Here is a 20,160-nt window from a genome sequence, read left to right on the forward strand (position 1 = left end):
CTATTTCCCATTATCCTCATTTTCTGCCCTTAGGGCTTTCTTGCTCTACAATTGAAACCATTCTTTATTTTCTCTTTGCAGCTTTTGCCTTGTATTTAAGGCTGCTATTTGGCTGGTACTCCTTCCCCTAAATCTCAGAAACAAATATGAAATGAGAATTGTTAAATATGGGTGAACAAAAAGTGTGGAAAACTAAAATATCTTATTGTAATTCCCAAAATAATCTAAGTAGTGACAGAAAATTATTTTCAAAGCAATTCTGTATCCTTTTCTGCTTCAGACTTAACCATTCTTGTCTGTTCTCTGCATACCGGACACTAAGTGAATCTTCTAACTTAAAAATTTTTAATCCTGTAAATCAGCCTCACTTAGTATGAAGATGCAAAGTACGAATTAAAATTGCCCACTGCATACCTGGCTGGCTATTTCCACTTAAATTCTTGTATAAAAATGAACATGTTTTAGGTGAATGGGTGTATGTAACAGTGCTCATGAAAGATAGTAATTCAAATATTAAAGCATCTGGTATTTTCCTTCTTAACATGTCCCTTTCAATGTGCCTTATATATACTTGTTAGGAAGAGGGATTTACATTGTGCTTAGAGCAAGTTAGGGTTTTTTTCCCCTAAATTTTCTTCTTGTCTTGATATCACATATTTTGTTTTTATGTAGCAGAGTTCTAAATACCATAAATCTAGTGTCATGTGTTCTGTTAAGGAAAAGGTGAAGATATTTTCATCCTGATTTTAGATTTTCCCTAGAGTTAGACATATAGAGCATGACCTCTCTTGTCCTGGCTCAGTTGGATTTAAATTTGAAGGCATTGCAAGCCCTTTCCATTTACCACTGATAGCTTTTGTAGAAATATTTTAGCAAGCTGCAGTTCTGCCAGCGCTGATTGGCATAGAGCAAAGGCTGATCTCAGAATTATGACAGTTTGTTTGACAGTCTCTTGGGCAGAGATTTTGTTCTTTTAAAACAAAAAACAAAAGCATGCAAGCCAAAAGTGTCTTCATCAGAGCATTCTAGAATCTGCAGTAGTGAGATCAGGGTAAATTACAATACTTATCTCTCCTTAAATGTACTTTTTTCCTGCTTTTCATAACTGAGAAATGGGAACCAGACCACAGTGCTGATTATGTGTTTGAATTCCTAAAATTTTTCTGTGTATATGTTATATGTGATTAGGCATGGCTGCATATAACAGAAAAACTCTGGTGATACTGAAACAAGATATAAATATACTTCTCTGTCACACACAAAAAATAAAACTTGAGAAATGTAATCCGGAGCTGGTAAAGCTACTCTGAAATCAGCCAGGGCTGAGACTCCTTCCAGCTGTTTGCTCCAGTGTCCCTAGAGTTTGACCTTCATCTCATAAATCAAGATGAACCAGTCCAGATAGCAGAAAGCCAGGACACACCTGTTAATCACACACAGCTTCTGCTTTTATGTCATGAACCAGAATTTAGTTGTGGCCACATCTAGCTTCAAATGAAGTGGGGAAATATATTGTTTGGTTTGGTTTTAAAATACCTGGGGAGCAATAAATATTAATATTAAATTATTTAATATTAAAAATAAAATATTGTAAAAATTTAAAAATATTCTAGGTCCAAGACAAATCAAAGTTTGATTCCTAAAGAAAAAGAAAATTGCATGCGATTTTATAAATGGAAGCCTACGTTAGTTTGTTTTGATACTTTAGACCCGAGGCCATAATGATATATTTCTGTGTCTTCAAAGAAATATAAACATACTGTGATTTAAAGCATTGTATAATTTTTCTAAGCTTGTGGTTTGGTTTTTCAAAGTGGTTTAGATTATTTTTTATTCTTTAAGCAAGTGATTATTGACAATAATCTGATTTTTTCTTAACATAGAAGGTTTCTCCTGTCTAATTTGAGCCGCTGAATTCATGTTTGAGAAATTTACACTTTTCACTCCAAAATTCCCCTACAAGTTGTTAGAAATATTTTTCATAAACATATACTAAAACTTAAATTTGTTTTTGTAAGAGTAACTTACAGTATATAGTTGTATAAATTATATTCTTGGTGATATTTTAGAATTCATGTGCCTGTTACATACCTGCTGTGTGGATCAAATCACTGTGAATCATGTGATTTCAATGCTAAGAAAAAAGCCTAAGGCTGTGTTGTTAGGGATGTTAGTAGTAAGTGCATTTAAAACAAAACAGAACTGACTTATTAGAACCATGTGTAACAAAGGAGTTCATCTGAGTGCCTTAAGCCAAATAACAAAAATATCTTAGCCAAGGGCACTAGTTACATATGTTTAATGGCCTGTTTACCCAGATATTGAACTGATAAACATAGGTGATAACTGAGGTCAGGGACAGCCATGGCTTTGACACGAAAGTCAGTTCTTTTGATTTAGAAAAGAGTGAGCAAAATATAATGTGACTAATGATCTTCACTCTCTGTAATGTTTAATATGGAGAAGTTGATCTAGAAGGAAAGGAAGAATTTAATGGTTTGGCCTTTATAAGAAATTGTCAAATTTCTGCCTTTACATTTCAATTTTTAAAAACGTAAGTATGTATAACTGGCCATTAAAACATATTAAAAGCGTTATGAATTTGTGGACTATCTTAACCCTTCCATGTGGCTGTCAGTTCTACCTTTAGAACAGTAAACTGGCAGATCTTTTATAGCTATTTACTATTTCTAGGTGTTCACTAGAAAATAAAAATAAAATTTGAGTCAAGAATAAAGGAACTCCATTATACTGATATAGATGGAAAACAGCTTCATGGGGGCATTTTTGGTGATTCAAGTCAGTAAAAAGACCAAGTTCCTGTATCTATGACATTTCTCCCTGTCCAAACCCAGGGTCCCGTGACTTCCCTGCACTTCCTAACCCCCACCATGGTGTGGACTGTTTGGATCCACACCCTCAGGAGAGCACAGTGCAGTGAAAGAGCCAGACCTGGGGCTCAGCCCACCTTGGGACCTAGGCCCCTTATAACATGAACTTGCAATAACGTGGTGGTTATTTACCTTACTTATCTAAGTCTCAATGTTATCATCCCACAAAAGATTACATGACCTACCTCCTAGGGTGGACATGAGTGCAGATCATGGTGGTACAGCTCATGGTACTGTCTGTAGTATGTGGTCAATAAAGGGTGGCTGTTTTGGTTGTTTTCAAATGAAGCAGCTACTGTCTTCCCTTCCCTTCTGTCCTTGCCCACCCAAGCCATTGCTGGCTTCCCAGTCACACCAAAACACAGAGTGTGGTTCAAAGCACATTTGGGCCTCTCTAGAGCTAACTAACACATGTGTACCGGTGGGGGTGGAGGTGGGGTTTGCTCAGACATTCACATGAATGGAATATTCATCAGCAGGGGGCCTATAGGCTGCTTTTGTGGTCCTTCAATGATCCCACCAAGCAAATTCCAAACCCCTGTGAAAGCTGAGATCTGATCTTACAACTTGGTCTTCTCCATGGCAGAGGGCATGGTGCTCAGTCCTAAATGACAGGTGTTCAGTCAATGGTGCAGCCACGCCTGCAGTTCGCTGAACCAAAAGTCTCCCTTTTGCCTGTGTGAGGAAGCCGCTGTGCTATGGGAAAGAGTGCAAATGGCCAGTGTGGAAAACAGACAACAGAGGTGTGCCTCCCATCAGTCACTGGTTGAAATATTTGTCCTAGAAATATTTTTAAACATGGGAGGTACATTAAAGGAAGTTTTCTTGTACTGGAAGTTTTCAATTTGTGTAAGAATTTGTGCCAGATTATTTAGAAACAGTCTTAGTTGTGTTTATTAAGTGTGTGTGTATGTTTACTTTAAATTAGTAAGTTTGTAGACTATCATTTTAGGTTTGTCTAGTTATCATGATAATTCTTAGCTTTAAAATAGACAGTTGACTATCCATTTTTAAACTTTGAGGAAAATAACATCTCTCGTATCCCTACAATTTCTGTTAATCAGAAACAAAAATAATGAAATTTTACCTGTCTGCTAATGATTCACAGTGACCAAGGGAAAAAAATAACATTCAGAATGGTGATATATTTCAAGTCTTAAAAGAAGACTGATATTAGACATTCTTTTTTGGTACTTGGGAGAAAAAATACCATACCTTAAGTTGATTCAAGGATTAGAGTTATTGTTTGAAATAACCATGCACCAGACTTTTAAGATTTAATGTTTAATATTATCTTTGTTTCATGAAATTTTAGAATGTTTAATTGACAAGCACTTGGAAACCCAGTTCACATTTTAAGAATGCATTGTGTGGTATTAATCTTATGAGATGGAGCAACTCAGAGAGGTTGGTTATGTTAAGCTATGTGAATCTTACAACCAGGCATAAAGATTTGTTGGTAGATGATAACAGATTGGTATTAAAGGCTTCATAGCCAGGACAGTCCCATGTCATAGTCTAGAGTGTTAAAAAAATGATAATTGCATTCATTATGAAGAAATTTTTCCTCCTGGCTTATTTGTGAGAGCAACTGCTTTAGCCAATCAGTGAGCTCTATAGCTGCAAGGAGAGTCTTTGAGGGAAAATGGTGTTATAGATGGTGTGAGGGCTGATTATCAGAATAGCCTTAGTTTTTGTCCGTCTAAGTAGAGGACGCCCCTACCATTTTCCAAGCGACATCTCTCTAAAGCCATCAAATCAGGGACCATCCACGCACTAAATTCACCTTTGAATGCTCAGTCTGATGATCCTCCTTCCTGCAACTTTTGACACTTATAATCTGCTGTCTTTTCCCATCCTTCTTTCTTGTTGGCTTCTATTCCATTTGTGTCTCCCAGTGCTCTTATTTCTCTTTCCGCTCTTCCTTCTTTAACTCATCATTCTCTTACCAATGGCCAAATGTGAACATCTATGCCAGCTCAACCCTCAGGCCCTTGCTTACATCTTCTTGGATTGTATCTGAGAATTCATGTTCTCAGCCATCCTCTCTGTACAGTAGTTCCCATAATCTTCCTGATGTCTTGATCAAGCTCAGGTCTTTGATATTTTTGCCCAGTAGCTGCACTTAAAGTAACCTTAGGGAACCCAAGCTCAACATGTTCAAAAGTAAACTCATGCTCCCTCCCCTTAGTCTTCCTATATCTATTGCCTTTCCTGACGGACCAAGTAAAATGTGTCTTCACCAATTCTCTCAGAAGTTCAGGGGTCGTCTCACATGCCGCCTGTTTGGTAAAACCTTCCCTGGCATATCAGATTCCTCCTTCATTCCCTGTGATGCTTGAGCTTGGTGCTGCCCCATCGAAATGTTACCTATTTAGTTCATTCCTTGGGAATGCCTATCTCAGCTCCCTAACTGATCAGAGCCCCAGGCCACAGCTTGCTCTTATGTTTCCTGTCTCTTAACCCCTAATTCCTTAGCAATGCCTTATATACAGGCAGTTCTCAATACTCAGGTTTTATTGGTTAACTGGTGGCACTTAGAGAATTGGGACAGGACCTAAATATTTCTTTATGAACATAAAGAACAGTCAGTACTTATTGAGTGCCTGAGGCATTCAGTTTCTCTGCCAGATGCTTTAGATATTACTGTTCAATTCTGACTACAAACATACTAGTGTAGAGTAGATGTCCACTTTATAGACAACTAAGGCCCAGAGAGGTTAAGTTCTATACCTAAAGCTACCCAGGTGGAAATCTAGCTCCCTGATTCTCTTTGCCTCCTTTATGCTGTGTTCTCAGCAGGCTTGGCAGACACATGCATGAGCCATGAATAGGTTATAATTATAATTGTGCCAAGACACTGGGAGCAGCTGATTAAGACTAGGACAGTAAGAGATGATGCAGCCTGTCACTTCTCTTAACCCCAGGGTGACTTGCACCCCTTGTGTGGGGAGGTAGGCAAGACCTGTGTTTATTACTCCATGGCCCTTCTAGTGACATTTTTAAAAGGCAAGTATGTGAAACATAATGTAGCTAAGAACACAGTACCTGTTGTATTCAAATCATTCTTAAAGAAAGAACGATGGGATTCCAAAACCAAATTTTGCCAGGCAAAAAATAGATTTCATAAATTGAAGAGTAAGAGTGCCACCCAAGCCCTATGTATGGTAAATTCCTGTCATTAAAGGGGTGGCTTTTAAGTTTTGATATGGATACAGCTTTAAATGAATAGGCATTTGTTATATAACCAATACCAAAAAATAAAAGTAGATCTCAAGATTTGGAAGTTTTAGAATGGCAAGGCTGCACTATGGTGAAATTGCAAAAATATGCAGGAAGTGAGTGAATTTAAAAGTTATGGTAATCACTGCATTTGAATTCATTAATATTGCTTTCAGAAATGTAAAATACACTAAGAAACATAACTTTTAATGGTATAGCACTTTCACCTATGATTCAAACATGAACATTAATTTTTTTCTTTGTTTGTGCTTACTCAAATTACATGGTACATTTTGGCACTGCTTCTCAAAAAATAATGATAAATTGTAACATTCCAGGGTGAGAAATGGGCCTTTCAAGTAGATTTTTCTTGGCTCCTTAAAATAAAGATTAAGTAGAACATATTTTAGAGTGTCTTAAATTCCACTGCATCTGCACTAGAAATACAGGTGAAACAAAACTGCTAACATTACTTTAGGGAAATATAAGTTAGTTCAGAAATGTTAAATATTCACATTACCATACTTAGATTAAATGGCAACTAGTAAGCATTTGTCTGTCAAAATTCTCGCTTTCTTGACAATATACTTTTAGAGAGAAAGAAAAAGCACTAAGCTTAGACCTTTTGCAATATTTAGATCAGTTCCTCTAATTTGACTACATTTACATAACAGAACCCTATAAAAAGGGTCTGTACAAAACCAATTACTTTTCCACCTTGATGCAACTCTAGGATGTTCTAGAAACACTTGTGTTTTGGGGAAATAAAATGGAAATTTTTAGTGCTTGTTACACTGAAGAAATAATTTATACATAAAAGAAATATACTTTCAAATAAAATCAAATATTAAATAGACAATTCTTTCCTTATGCCTTAAAAAATAACAGTAACATATCATAGGAGAAAGTTCTATATTAAAATCATTATAGCTAATCATAGACATGAGTTTAGAGACACTTCTATCAAGGCTTTAGATTTTTACCCTACATTGATATATTTTATTTCAAGTTACATAGTACTTAAAACTGTAATAGTCTTTGCCTTCCAGTTTATTATCAGCATGTTACTTTTACACTGCAAGAGTACTTGCTGTATTTTAAAAAGCCATCACATAAATATTCTTTCTTGGTTTTTTTTTGGCAGGGGCAAGGGTATTTCCACAAGGATGGCTGAGTATTTTTATCAGTGATCAGCCAAGAACTTGGAATAAGATTTAATGATTGATTTAGTGAATAGAATGTCAAAGAAAATTTTGCGTATATTAATATGAGGGTATTCACAAAGTTAGACATCAAAATGAATACATCTTTTTATTCAAGGTGTTAGTGTATATGGCACCTATGAATTTGTTTAAATGAAAGATGCTTTTATACACAAAGGTGCTTTTCTGCCTAGAGTCTTAAATTACTATTAATTAAGCACTATATAATAGATAATTATAGTGTCTTAATGTACATGCCAGTGGATTTCCTAGTCTTCTAAATGGCAATTGTTGGCTAATAGTCTTCAGGGGATCATTTATATAGCCATTGTGGTTCTAAAAATACCTCTAAATACCAATGGGACAGCCTTTTTTGAAACATGGCTATTATAAAATGCATTTTTATTTGAAGTGTGTCATTTTGATTATATCACTTTCATGTGCAGCAAAAAATACCAATGCTAAAGAAGAATAAAGGAAAGCTCTTTATATATAGCAAAATTTCAGAACAATATGGTAGTTAACTAGAGAAAGATTCGAGTTAGGAGCATTGGGAATCTGTTCTTTTCATTAGGATTTTCAGCTATTCTGTTCCTTATGATTTGAACTGGAGATGTTTTTATATAGCCTCATTGTTTTGATTTTAATTAATATTTCTATGACAGAGAGACAATTAGGTAAATGCTATTGAATATTAAATATGGTAGTAGCTTAGGGGGAAATAAGCACTTCTGGGTCAAAGCCCTTAAGAAAATATTGTCATATGTGAGCTGATTAATTGAATTGAATGTCAAATGGTTTTGCCACCATCCACCACTCTCATAGTCACCCAGTTCATTATCTAAGGCATTTCAGAATGGAATGACTGGTTATGTCAAAGTTAATGGCATTCTTCTTAATCTTGGTTACTAATGGAGTAAATCTTGATTAGAGAATAGTTCCAACCTCATTAAATTAACTAAATGTAAGAATATCCCAGAGAGTCTAAACCTGTGTGTCATATGAAGCATTTAAATGTTGAATGTGTGAGGATCTCAGGGCTACAGATACCAGTGATACAGAAACCAGTGGTTTCTGTATTTTGTTGGCTCCGATCTATAAGGGCCCATTGAGAACCCTAAAATAGATTCTAGGCTATTCTGTGGCCCTTGCTAACTGTGCCTAACATTGAATGCAAAAGACTCGATTTCTAATCAGACCCATGAAGTTGAGGATTTTCATCAACCATATATATATAGTGCAGAGAACTATTAGAATATGTGAATAATACTGTTCATTAGTATTCCAGAGTGATAATTTTCAAATTGTATTTCAAAATATCCTAGGGGTTCAAACATTCTGCCATTGTTTGATTTTAATTTATACTATTTTAAAAACTAACAAAAGACATACAGAGTTTCAAATGTATATTCCAAACTTTTCATCAGGTTATCAAATGATTAACTTGTCTGACCAGGTTAACTGGTTTTGGGGCAAATCTCAGAATAAAGCTTTTGCTTTTTTGTGCATGTATTTGAAACTATATACTCTTTTCTGTCAATTTGGAAATTATATTGTAGGTCAGAGTTTGCCTGCACCTTTTGTAAATAAGGACTCTAGTAGTGAGCTCCCACCTCTTCTGAATGCAGGCTGTGCATGTCTCCTCATACTAAATTGTCCAGTCTACCACTTCCACAGTTTTGTTATGCCAGACTTAATTTATGCCCAGCAAGGCCCAGACACATCTGTTTGAGTATGTGCTTCTTCCGTAAGGTAATAGTAAGTTAGACTAGTGAGAGTTAACATATTGTAGTGCAAACAACATTGTAAGTTCAGGCTTATTTTACATCTTATGTGCCATTTGTCAAATTAAATTTTTTAATAAGGAATACTGTTACTTATAAATGAATATCTTCGAAGAAAATTCCCTTAATACTCTTCATTATCATCTCTTGTTCATGTTAATTAAAGGCATCTTGCAATTAGAAAGCAAGATTTTTTTCTTTTTTAAAACATTCCCATTTGCAACCACTTACCTCTGTGAATCAGGATTATCTTGATGTTCTGTAGTGAAACAAAACAGAAATAAATTAACCCCTGCAGTTGATATAGGGCTGAAGATATCATTTACAACCTCATATCAATTTGTGTTCATAAACATAGCCTTGTTTCACACTGATCAACTTTTAAAATAAATGTTACTGGTTATTTCTAAAAATTCTGGGAATTTTCCACTCTTCAACATAGAGCTGTAGAGCTCTATACTAGGCAGTTCTTTCTTCTTACACACATATAGTATGTAAATCTTAGCATACATGCTATTGAGTATACAAGTTCATCATTCTTACATTACTGTTTCAAATACCTAAAAATTAGATGTCCAGAATGTAAAAGATACAAAAATCAAGTCATATAGTAAAATGAATTTCAAAATCAGTAGATTAGATAAAGACTATTTACTATTGTAAAATGAACTTCAAATTAAGGGGATTAAATAAAGACTATTATAGCAAAAACTCTACCTTGAGTTCTGAATATAATCTTTTCTACCTATTTGGGAATTATATTGGGGGTCAGAGTTTGCCTGTTTAGCAGTTACATAGTACATGCATGTTCAACTTTCCCAAGAACAGTCAAGGCTAAGAGGCAATAAAAATGGAACCAGAAAAGAACATATTGTGGTACATTAAACTGCTCTCCATTTTTTTTTTTGAGAGGGCATCTCTCATATTTATTGATCAAATGGTTGTTAACAATAAAATTCTGTACAGGGGGGTCAACGCTCAATGCACAATCATTAATCCATCTCAAGCCTAATTCTCGTCAGTCTCCAATCTTCTGAAGCATAACGAACAAGTTTTTACATGGTGAACGAATTCTTACACAGTGAATAAGTTCTTACATGGTGAACAGTACAAGGGCATTCATCACAGAAACTTTCGGTTTTGATCACGCATTATGAATTATAAACAATCAGGTCAAATATGAATATTCGTTTGATTTTTATACTTGATTTATATGTGGATCCCACATTTCTCCCTTTATTATTATTATTGTTTTTATTTTTAATAAAATGCTGAAGTGGTAGGTAGATGCAAGATAAAGGTAGAAAACATAGTTTAGTGTTGTAAGAGAAACTGCTCTCCATTTTTAACCGGACTTAGCTCTGTCTCTCTTCACTGCAGTAACAAAATCACTCACTGCTTTCCCTACTTCTTACTGATGCTTTGTCGAGAGATAAGGGTGAATGGCCTTGGAACCTGATATGTGTCCTTTGGGTTTTATTATCCATTGTTCTTGCCCTAGACTTCAGTAATGGCTTTAGAAAGCCTTAATTTATTAGAATGTGCAGTCTTCTTTCCTGGTAGGACTTGAGTGTATACCTCTGAAATATCATAAATTTTATTTTTAAAAGCACATTATTTATGCACTGATTTTCCATAGCATCTTTACCCACAAATATAAGTGGTATTTTAGTGGGGAAGAGAAAGATGACAAAGGTATGTTTAGACAGCCTTGCACCAAAAAAATAATCTCATTGCTTGAGGTTTTCTATGTGAGGAGTTTTGAAAAATCTAACTTTAATAAATGTGTTTTGTGGCTAAAATTCTCCTGTCCTAACCCCTCCCACTCCTACCACCATTTGTCATATTTCTGCTGGACACATTGTTCAGGGGTCTGGATGAGCGGTTGCCCTTCTTGTCACTGCTTTGCTTACCTTGTGTGTGTTTTTCTATCTTTGCAGAGACCCTCCTGGATGACTTCCTCCTGACGTACACAGTCTTCATGACAACTGACGACCTGTGCCAGGCGCTATTGAGGCAATATCCTCCACTAACTTCAGGCTGCTGTGCCAGCTTCCTCTCACACATGTCTTCCCACTAAGAGTTAACTGCCTTTCTTAATTTACTCAGGCCCTCAGTAGAGTGTGGGTATGTTAAGTATTAATGCAATTATATCCAATGTAAAAGATGAAATGAGACAGAATCAACAGGGGGAACTGGAAATGCTATGCTGCTGTTTTTATATTCTGTGTCATGGGTAAATTGTACTATTTATGTTCTCTTCAAACCTCTGTCTCAAGACTAGAAATCTGGAGGTAAATTTGGCCTCATGGGTAAACCCCAGGGTCAAGAGTTTGAGGGGATTGGAGAAGGGGATCGGTCAGTTAGTGCCAGCATACTTCGGCAGAAAAAGGACATTTGTGATAACAAGTTTTGGGCAAATGAGCCCAGGAGAGACAAGCTATTCCCCAGCACTGAAGGTCTGAACTGACCCCTGCAACCAAGTCTCATCTTTTCAGAGCTGGTGGATGTGCTTAGGAGGTAAAGACCAGTTAAGGAAGCATTATGATTTTATATGCTAACTAGAAGAGATGCACCAGATGAAAGGCCAAAAAGCCTAGTCTAGTAAACACACTCTATCTCCAGGCGGGCTTCTTGCCTCACAGTGTTTAAGGTGCTTCAGAAGCATTTAAGTAGTCTGTTAACTATCCAGACCAAAGAGTCTACTTAAGCCCACATGAGAATTTTTAGGAAGATGGATAATTTTCGCATATCCCTAAGTTTTATTCAGCCTTAATGGTAACAGTCTTGATATTACTCTTTTCCTGTTAAATAATTGTTACATTTCTCCCTCACTTTACAGTATTTTCCTGCTTAAAAGAATATCTTAAAGCTCCATAAAGGGATAGTTGAAGTAAAATCTCTCTTAATAAATATATAAACCAGCAATGGTGATTACTTTTAGTGCTTTACTAAATCATATAGCCACACAAAGCTACAGACACTTTGAAACTTTTTAGAACCAGTTTATGAACCTGGTCTTGAAACATTATTAGTTTTGAATTGGGAAAATCTCAAAAACAGATTTCTTCCACAGCTTCCAAGTGGGGTGTTAAAGACATTTAGCAATAAATACAAGGTTTTCAATTCTCCTTCTTTAAAAGCATTTTGGAAAAATACCTATGAGCAGATTTCTTCTAAATTTTAATGCTAACATTTATGAAAGAATTACCATCTATTAAATAATATAGTTTGTTGGATAGCAAACTATATGCCTTCAAGCTACTCTTTTTAAATATGACCCTAATATTATTTGTGATTATCACTGAGTAATTTAATGTCTCATAGAGTTTCCCTGAAGAACCTCTAAAACTGCACCTGGATATAAACATGTTTTAAGTCTTCAGCTTAAGTCATTTTCCTCGGTTTACTCTTGCTCTTCTCACTGCACACCTTACTCACCCTATGCATATTCTTGTCTTCCTGCCTGCTTAGATACCTGTAGATCCTTTGGAAAGTGTGCATTAGCATATTTTGTGAGGCCAAGAATAAACAGATCTATTCACATTTTTATTTTCCACAATGTAATGTTCTTTCTTAACCACTTGCACCTATTCTGCTAAGAAATACCAAGGCAAAGAAGAAAACTCAGATGTTCCGTGTCGGAAACGTAAGGTCTTACATCTTGTTTCCCAGTGGATTGCTCTCTACAAAGACTGGTTACATGAAGATGAACATTCAAAAATGTTTTTAAAGGTAATACAAGACTTCCAGCGATTCTTTGGTGCCAAATGACTGATTTTATTCCAGTAATACCTTTCAAAAATCTCATTTGTAGTTGCACTCTTTTAATCGATTCATAATATTCAAGTTGTGACTCAAAGCATTGCTTAGCATATGATACTGAGTACATAGAAATTTTTATGAAAAAATATAGAAGGCAAGTTTTACATTCACTAATGTAAGGTGATTTTATGTAAGTCATGGGAATTTTTATTGCTAATGAAATAGTTAAGGAAGGTAAAATACAACTTACTTTAAAAACTTGATACTATTTAACACACTGAGATTCATTATGAGTTTGAACTAACCACTATCATATATACAATATTTGGATAATGCTATCATTTAAAAACTATATTGACAATATATATGCTATGAAACTTTTTCAGGATATGATATATTTTGAGAATTTTAAGGAATAATAACTTATAAAATAGATACTAAGCTAGATTTACATTTGGAATTAGATAAACTGATATATTTTTCTAATCATTAATAGGTTGCAGTATCTTTTCAACACAGGTAATTCTCTGGAGATGATTTGTAGACAGTTGGATTCTTTTGGCCAACAAAACCATGTTAGCTATGTAGGTTAACACAGAGAAGGGATAGAATGGAAACTGAGCAGGGAAGAGTTCTATTTCAGAATAGGCCAGTGTTTAAACTGATTTTGCCTTTCATGAAGGAAATCACTTTGATTTTAAAATTCAGATGTCATTTAAACATCTAATTAAAAGCTGGTTTAGCCAATTCTTTGACTAAACTAATGTTTTTAAAACAAGTGGGTAATTTAATTCAACAGATTTTTTCCCTCCCAAATAATTATGTGGATATTATTTTTAAAAATATAGAATAGGCATGGAAATCTTGAATAGCCAGCCAGATATCTCTAAGTTTCCAGCATTCCTTTCCTATAGCCCCTAAATGCTTCAAGAGAACCTTGGCAGTTGAGTAAGGGACTAGGGGTTGGAATCCTACTCAGGATCTCATTAGTACCTGGTTTAACCCTCTGCATTGTCCTGAATTCCACCTGTTTCCTTGAGCACATTAACCATTGTATATATGAGTCTTCATCCTCACAAAATAGGCATTAAACCACTTCAGCTGCCATTTTGCTTGTTCCCCAGACCATATACAGAAATGTACTGGATGATGTATATGAATATCCAATACTTGAAAAAGAATTGAAAGAATTTCAAAAGATACTTGGAATGCCCCGTCGTCAGTAAGTATTTCATTTTCCTTATCACAGGCAATACAAGAAAGCAACAGCAAATGTGATAGATTTTGGGATGTCTTATAAAGTTTATTTTGCACATTCTGAATCTGGGAGTCCCTTTGATTCCTTATCTTTTCTAATAGTAAAGATATTTTTTTTTAATCCCCAAATGAACACTAAGTCAAGCTTATTGAGTTGTTGTTTTTTAACACTGTTCGATATGACCATGACAACCTGGGTGCATAAAAAACAATCATTTTATATATTATTGTTTAATTTTAAAAGTGTAAATATTTAACTTGTCATTTTGGGGCTTTTAGCTATTTCTAATGGGATAGGAAGAAAAGTTTTATGAATACATCCCAGCAAGTCACAGAGCACTTTAAAGGCTCAATTTTATGGATCCCTTGGGGTTCTTTATCAAATTAGAAGGATTAAAGCAAACCATTCACTCAGTGGCTTTTGGCATGTCCACATATCCCTGAGGTAGCTCTCATTAGTCTTTCAAATTGCCAATACCTGATTTTGCTCTGATTTACCACCCATACTAATTTTCCTAAGTGAAAAACATCAAGCCATTATTTAGCTTTCAGACATAGATGCAGAGCTAATCTGAGAGGAAAAAACTGTTCTCTAATTAACTATAGTTTCTACTTAATAAACATGAAATATACCTGTTGTCAAGTTGTGAAAAAAACTTCTGTTAAGATTTCAGCAGTCACAAATACACTTCTCATAGAAAATGTGAGTTCAGGCTTTCCAGATTACTGATTTAAGATTTAAAACCTGACTTAATTTTAGCAAAGGGAGATCTTATTGCAAATTAAATGTCTATATAAATTAATTTTGGGGAGTAAACAAATCATGTATAAGCCTTAGTCCTCAGTCAGGAAAATCACATATTTAGAAATTCAGAAATGAGATACAAGTTAGGACAGTGTGTCAGAAATGAATGTTGTGAGTTTTGATGGCCTTTTGCTGTAGTCTACACCATAAGAGTTTCCATACCTTAAAACCCGTATGAAAATAGGGACAAATAAATGAAAAAAAAAAGAAAGACAGCTTTTACATCAAAATAATAATCCACATGAAAGTTAGTCTGTACAGTAAATCAGGCCTTGTTACAGTTGGGAAACTTTAATTCATGGTTTAATACACTTAAATGAACTAAATACATTAGTGGAGTATAATACATCCCATTCAAAAATACACATAAAAGTGGAAAATAATAGATTAAAAAAAGAAAACAGTACAAGACATGAGTCTTGCCTCTTTGTTGTAAGATGATGAGATGTCTTTAGATTCTGGAATAAGGTTTGATCTGGGGACCTGCAGAATGTTCCTAGTTCCACCACAGAGAAACACCCTCTAAAAGATGTACCTTGGCTGACCTGTATTCCTATCTGAGTAATAGTAATTTCATCTAAAATCATTGAGTACTTGAGAAAACTTAAGAGTTTCTGTGGACTGAATAAATCCAGTTCTTCCTTCAATGTTCACTTTCTGTGGGTAGAAAGAAAAATATACCTGTTGGACAAATAGCTTCTTCTCTTGTTGATTCACTTGAAATTCAGAGCATGGTGTCAAGTATTTTATACCTAGTAAACTTATGAATACTGTGTTTTATCTTTTTGAGGAGCAAAAACCTCTGCCCAGTGCCTGAAAATTAATCTTCTGTGACATTAACTACATTATTCTGGGTTTGGGACAAAGACTGACTTCTTGTCTTCTCCTTTCAGCACTGTAGATGAATATTCACCACAAAGAAAGGTAAGGCAGACCCTTTTCTGTCTGAAATGGGGTGATCTGGTTTGGAGACCCTGCCTTGCGTCACCTGACCTTTCTTCAATATTGAAGTGAATACTGCCTCAAGCGGAGCAGGGCAAGGGGGGCCGCCTGAGGCTGCAGCTTCTCTGCGCTTTCCTGTTTCACTTCAGTTTACCTGGGTTGCTGGTACAGATCTCATTGCAGCCTTGTGCCCATGATTTTATGACATTTTGCATATTTTTGTGGTACATTTTGGAGTCTCAGAATTTCCCCAATATCCCCAGAGTGATACATGTTTGAATTCTAGACATCTATGCAGAAAAAAAAAATCCAGGCAAGAGTCATGACTGTAAGAGTAAGGAAGTCTTATAAGAAAAAGGTTTGCATTTTTCAACCCAACAGAAAGAGAGATGGTAGCAAGAGTGAATGTGTTTCCCCTCCAACTTGCAGAGAAATTGTAAAATGCAATGTCAGGCACAAGTTTTATGGAAGTTGATATTTCAGGTTGGATAATCATAATGAATAATGTATCTATTTCCCTTGAGAAAGGTACTACAGCAGAAACATGAAACCATCTCAAAGTTGCTTTATCTAAAAGCAAGGTTGTTGGGATAGGGACACATTGTCTTTCCCGGGAGAAGAGTCTGTAGATATTTGTAGTAGCCAAGAGATTGAGAATCATGCCAATGTTCTCCAGCGTGTTGCAGGGGATAATTATAGGGGCTTTTTGCCTGTTGTGGATATTGCCCAAGGTCTGTCATGTTGCTCAGAATCTCCAGTTCCACAGGTACTAATGAAGCAACTCCCAGTTTATTCCTGTAAGATTGGTTGGGTGGATTTCATGTCTTTTAAAAAAAATTTTTGGCTAACTCTTTTGGAACATATTGTAAACAGCTGTGGTTTTCCAAAGGGCAGGGATACATTCATTCATTGTTCTCTTTTTCCCTTCTCACAGAATAAAGCCCTTTTCCACCAATTCAGTCTTAAGGAGAACTGGCTCCAGCATAGGGGAACTGTGACTGAAACAGAGGAAAGTGAGTATGATTTTTAACGAGGGTTTGGGGTAAGTGGAGTAGCAGTCAGTCGTCCTTTCTCCAACATTAGCTCATCAGCCTGCCTTTAACCATTTCCAGCTACCATGCTCCTCTCCCAAGCATGTTAGCATCAAACGTGATGGTTTTTATTTTCTCACTTTGAGTGTCATAATTTTCTTGATCATATACTAGTGTCACAGGGACCAAGGACATTTTTAATTTGGGAAGGACGGAAAGGAGGCTGCAAGGAGCCATCCTGTATTCTGGCGGAGAGGTGTAAAATGGCCTGGAAATGCAACCTTTTTCCTCTTGGCCCTCTTTTCCCAGCTTTTTCAGCCCATTGCCTGTGACTAAGTGAGAAGTCCACTAACGCCACAGTAGAGGGCATTAGTTGAGTCAATCCCTGAGATTTGAGAAGAATATCTGGAGAGAATAATGAAAGGAAGGATGTGCAATTGAAATTCCTTCAAGGTGAGGCCGTGCTGGGCATTGCTGCCCCAGTCAGGGCCCGCGAGTGCTGACAGGGCCCGTGACCCACCCCGAAGAGGGCTGCATGTCAGAACAAGGGGAGGCACTTGTTAGACCCCTGAAGGTGCTGACTGGTGCAATGGTATTTTATTGTGGAGCAGGAAATGGTTTCCTCCTGTTTGCATAAAGGTTGAGTCAAGTGCAGAGCTGGGAAACACTTAAAGCAATTTAAATGTTTCATGCTATTGTGGCTTGGTGACTTTCTCTTTTAATTCACCTTTCAATATGTGCTGAAATTCTAAGGGTGACTGCTTAATATTTGCTCAGCTTCTGGAACACTTAAATAACAAATATCACAAAGATGCTGCTTCTGTTCCATAGTGTTTGTATACAGTGCTGCTCACGATGGGACTCTGTCCTGTCCTAAGTGTCATCTGTACCACGTGCAGCAGCGAAAGGAATTGTCTGACCTCCTGGTCCCTTAGTTGCTGACCTTCCTTGCCCATTTGTCTTACAATTTAGTTGTGTAGTTTTCCAAGTTGAGTCTCAAAGACTCTGAGTGCTCCAATACCCTGAGCCCCTTTTTGTTAATCAGTTTATTAAGCAAGCTGTAGATGGTCCTCACAGTTAGTGGTTTGTAGACTGGATCTTTGCCTTGTTCAAAAATTCCATTTTTCCATGCTAGCAAAAAAAAGCCTTTTTGTCTCTGACAAGCCTGTTGGCTACATAGAAAGCAACTATTTGTTCGATGCTGTTGTCTTAGTGTGGCGCACCCAACCACACCACACACAAGAGTGCTGCCGGTGCCTCCTGGCGGCATCTTTACTCAGAGGTTTGCACATACAAACTCAGAGTTTGTCTTTTGCTTTATTTGCATTTCTGTGGAAACATTTCTGGCTTTATTTTTGCAGTGCCATTTAAATTGCATATGAAATATCTCTAGGAGCTGCTATACAGAAGAGAAGATCTAAGTATATGTTTTCTCTTTTCTAAAGAAGCTAATGTTTTATACATTCAGAGTAGCTAATATAAGAAGCAAATAATGTGTTAATTATCTCCATTACTGTTAAAACAGTTTCTGCTATCAAATCAGAATAAAATTTCTTTCCAGGACCCATTCACCGTGCTAGTGATAATGCCCTAGTAATAATTATGTACACCGCAGACAATAAAAAGGAAACTAAAAAGGTAGAAATGTGACTTCTATTTGGAAACCAAACTCATCACCACCTTGATCAAGGGGGTCATTCTTGAGTGATTGAGAAGGCTGAGCATAGAAACCTCAGCACATGATAGATTTTTCGATAAGCTTATGAAAATTCTAATAACGAACTGATGTTCTTGATTGGGCCACTCTGGCTATACAGGAATGGAGTGTGCAAGATATCGCTCTCTTTTCACAGTGTGGGAAGCCTGGGAACTGCTAATGCTTGTCCCCCAACTTTATAATGTGTGGGCAAGCACACATCTGTATGCATATACCCTCTCCACCCATGAGCATATGGAAGTATGTAAATCTCACTGAGGTGTTTTATACTGAAAAGAATGATAAAGTGTGTGGATGTTTGATTTGAGAAAGTGTGTACCTCATGACCACAGTCCTGTTTCCTAACAACTCTTGCCTTTTGCAGTTTTTTGCCACGTGTACATAACAGAGCACTCTTACGTCAGCGTGAAGGCAAAAGTTTCCAGTACAGCCCAGGAGATCCTGAAAGTTGTAGCAGAAAAGATCCAGCATGCAGAAGAGGAGCTGGCTCTAGTGGCCGTCACATTCTCTGGGGGTAAAAATTATTTTCTGTTATTGAGCATCAGTCTTTCAATGGATCTCCTCCAAAAGGAGGGAGTTGACATTTTTGTGGAGTAAATGTGCTGTTCATCTCTTGTGGGTCCCACAACTGGATGACAACAGTGACAATAAGAGGCTGCCTACCAGACGTGTTTCCATGGTAACAGTTGGATACTGTTGGACACTGAATTTCTTCCCCTAGAACTGAATAGCAAGCCATGCCAGCATTTTCAAATACATTATAAAGCTTTTCATATTTTGTGCTCTAGATAAGCCTTCTATTTTCATATTTAAATTAACTTGGGAAATTGCTAAGGGATGAAATTACTTTAGGAAGAAAAAAGACAGCCTTGAACTAATCATATTGCTGGCTGACAATTTAATACATAAAGACTCCTTATTGAAGGAAATACAAAACTGTGCAATAAGCTGAGAGCAGTGTTCCTTCAGGCAGATGTGGGGAGTGAGGCCTGGTTATAGCTTTTCCTTCTGTTGGGCCTTATTTATCCTCAGAGAATGGCTTATTGTCTCTTTTGAATAAGATCACACAGATTACAAGCTGACACTATTGATCTATGTGACCTGAACAGATCCCTTCGTTTTCACTGGAGACTGTCAGATCTCAATGTTGCTGGCCTCCTTTTTGGCTTATAATCTTTATTTAATATCTCATTAACCCTGAGAAAAATATAAAGAAAGTGACTTAGCATCAGTAGTTGAAAAATGGGAATACTGTGTGAACAAATCAACCAGACATGGGGCAGGCAGGGGAAGGGGAGCAGATAAATGGAATTCCTGTTTACCCTTTGTTATCATTCTAGAGTCAAGAGAAGAATATCAGGATTTCACTTAACCTAGGTAAAGCATTATGTGACAGAATATTGCTTCTATTGCTCTGTTACACAGGTGCAGGTAAAATGGTCCTATAAGCTACTCAATGACATTTGCAAACAGATATAGTCTTCTCCCTGGTTTTAATAAATGAGAGTTTCTTCTCCCCTCACCCAGAGCCCTAATTGTGCATC

General features: G+C 36.4%; 1 protein-coding gene across 3 annotated transcripts in view; it reads left to right on the forward strand.

The window, feature by feature from the left end:
• The window catches only part of RAPGEF5 (Rap guanine nucleotide exchange factor 5), a 220,878-nt gene that overhangs the window by 168,407 nt on the left and 32,311 nt on the right, over positions 1 to 20,160 (forward strand). For all 3 annotated transcript variants that reach the window (XM_037022017.2, XM_037022027.2, XM_073238710.1), the window contains exons 12-17: positions 11,040 to 11,118; positions 12,690 to 12,834; positions 13,989 to 14,086; positions 15,820 to 15,850; positions 16,803 to 16,881; positions 18,981 to 19,130. In XM_037022017.2, the coding sequence (XP_036877912.2) occupies positions 11,040 to 11,118; positions 12,690 to 12,834; positions 13,989 to 14,086; positions 15,820 to 15,850; positions 16,803 to 16,881; positions 18,981 to 19,130 (582 nt within the window). The remainder of the gene's footprint in view (positions 1 to 11,039; positions 11,119 to 12,689; positions 12,835 to 13,988; positions 14,087 to 15,819; positions 15,851 to 16,802; positions 16,882 to 18,980; positions 19,131 to 20,160) is intronic.

This window comes from Manis javanica, chromosome 6 (assembly GCF_040802235.1).
Source record: "Manis javanica isolate MJ-LG chromosome 6, MJ_LKY, whole genome shotgun sequence".
NCBI classification, from domain to species: domain Eukaryota; kingdom Metazoa; phylum Chordata; class Mammalia; order Pholidota; family Manidae; genus Manis; species Manis javanica.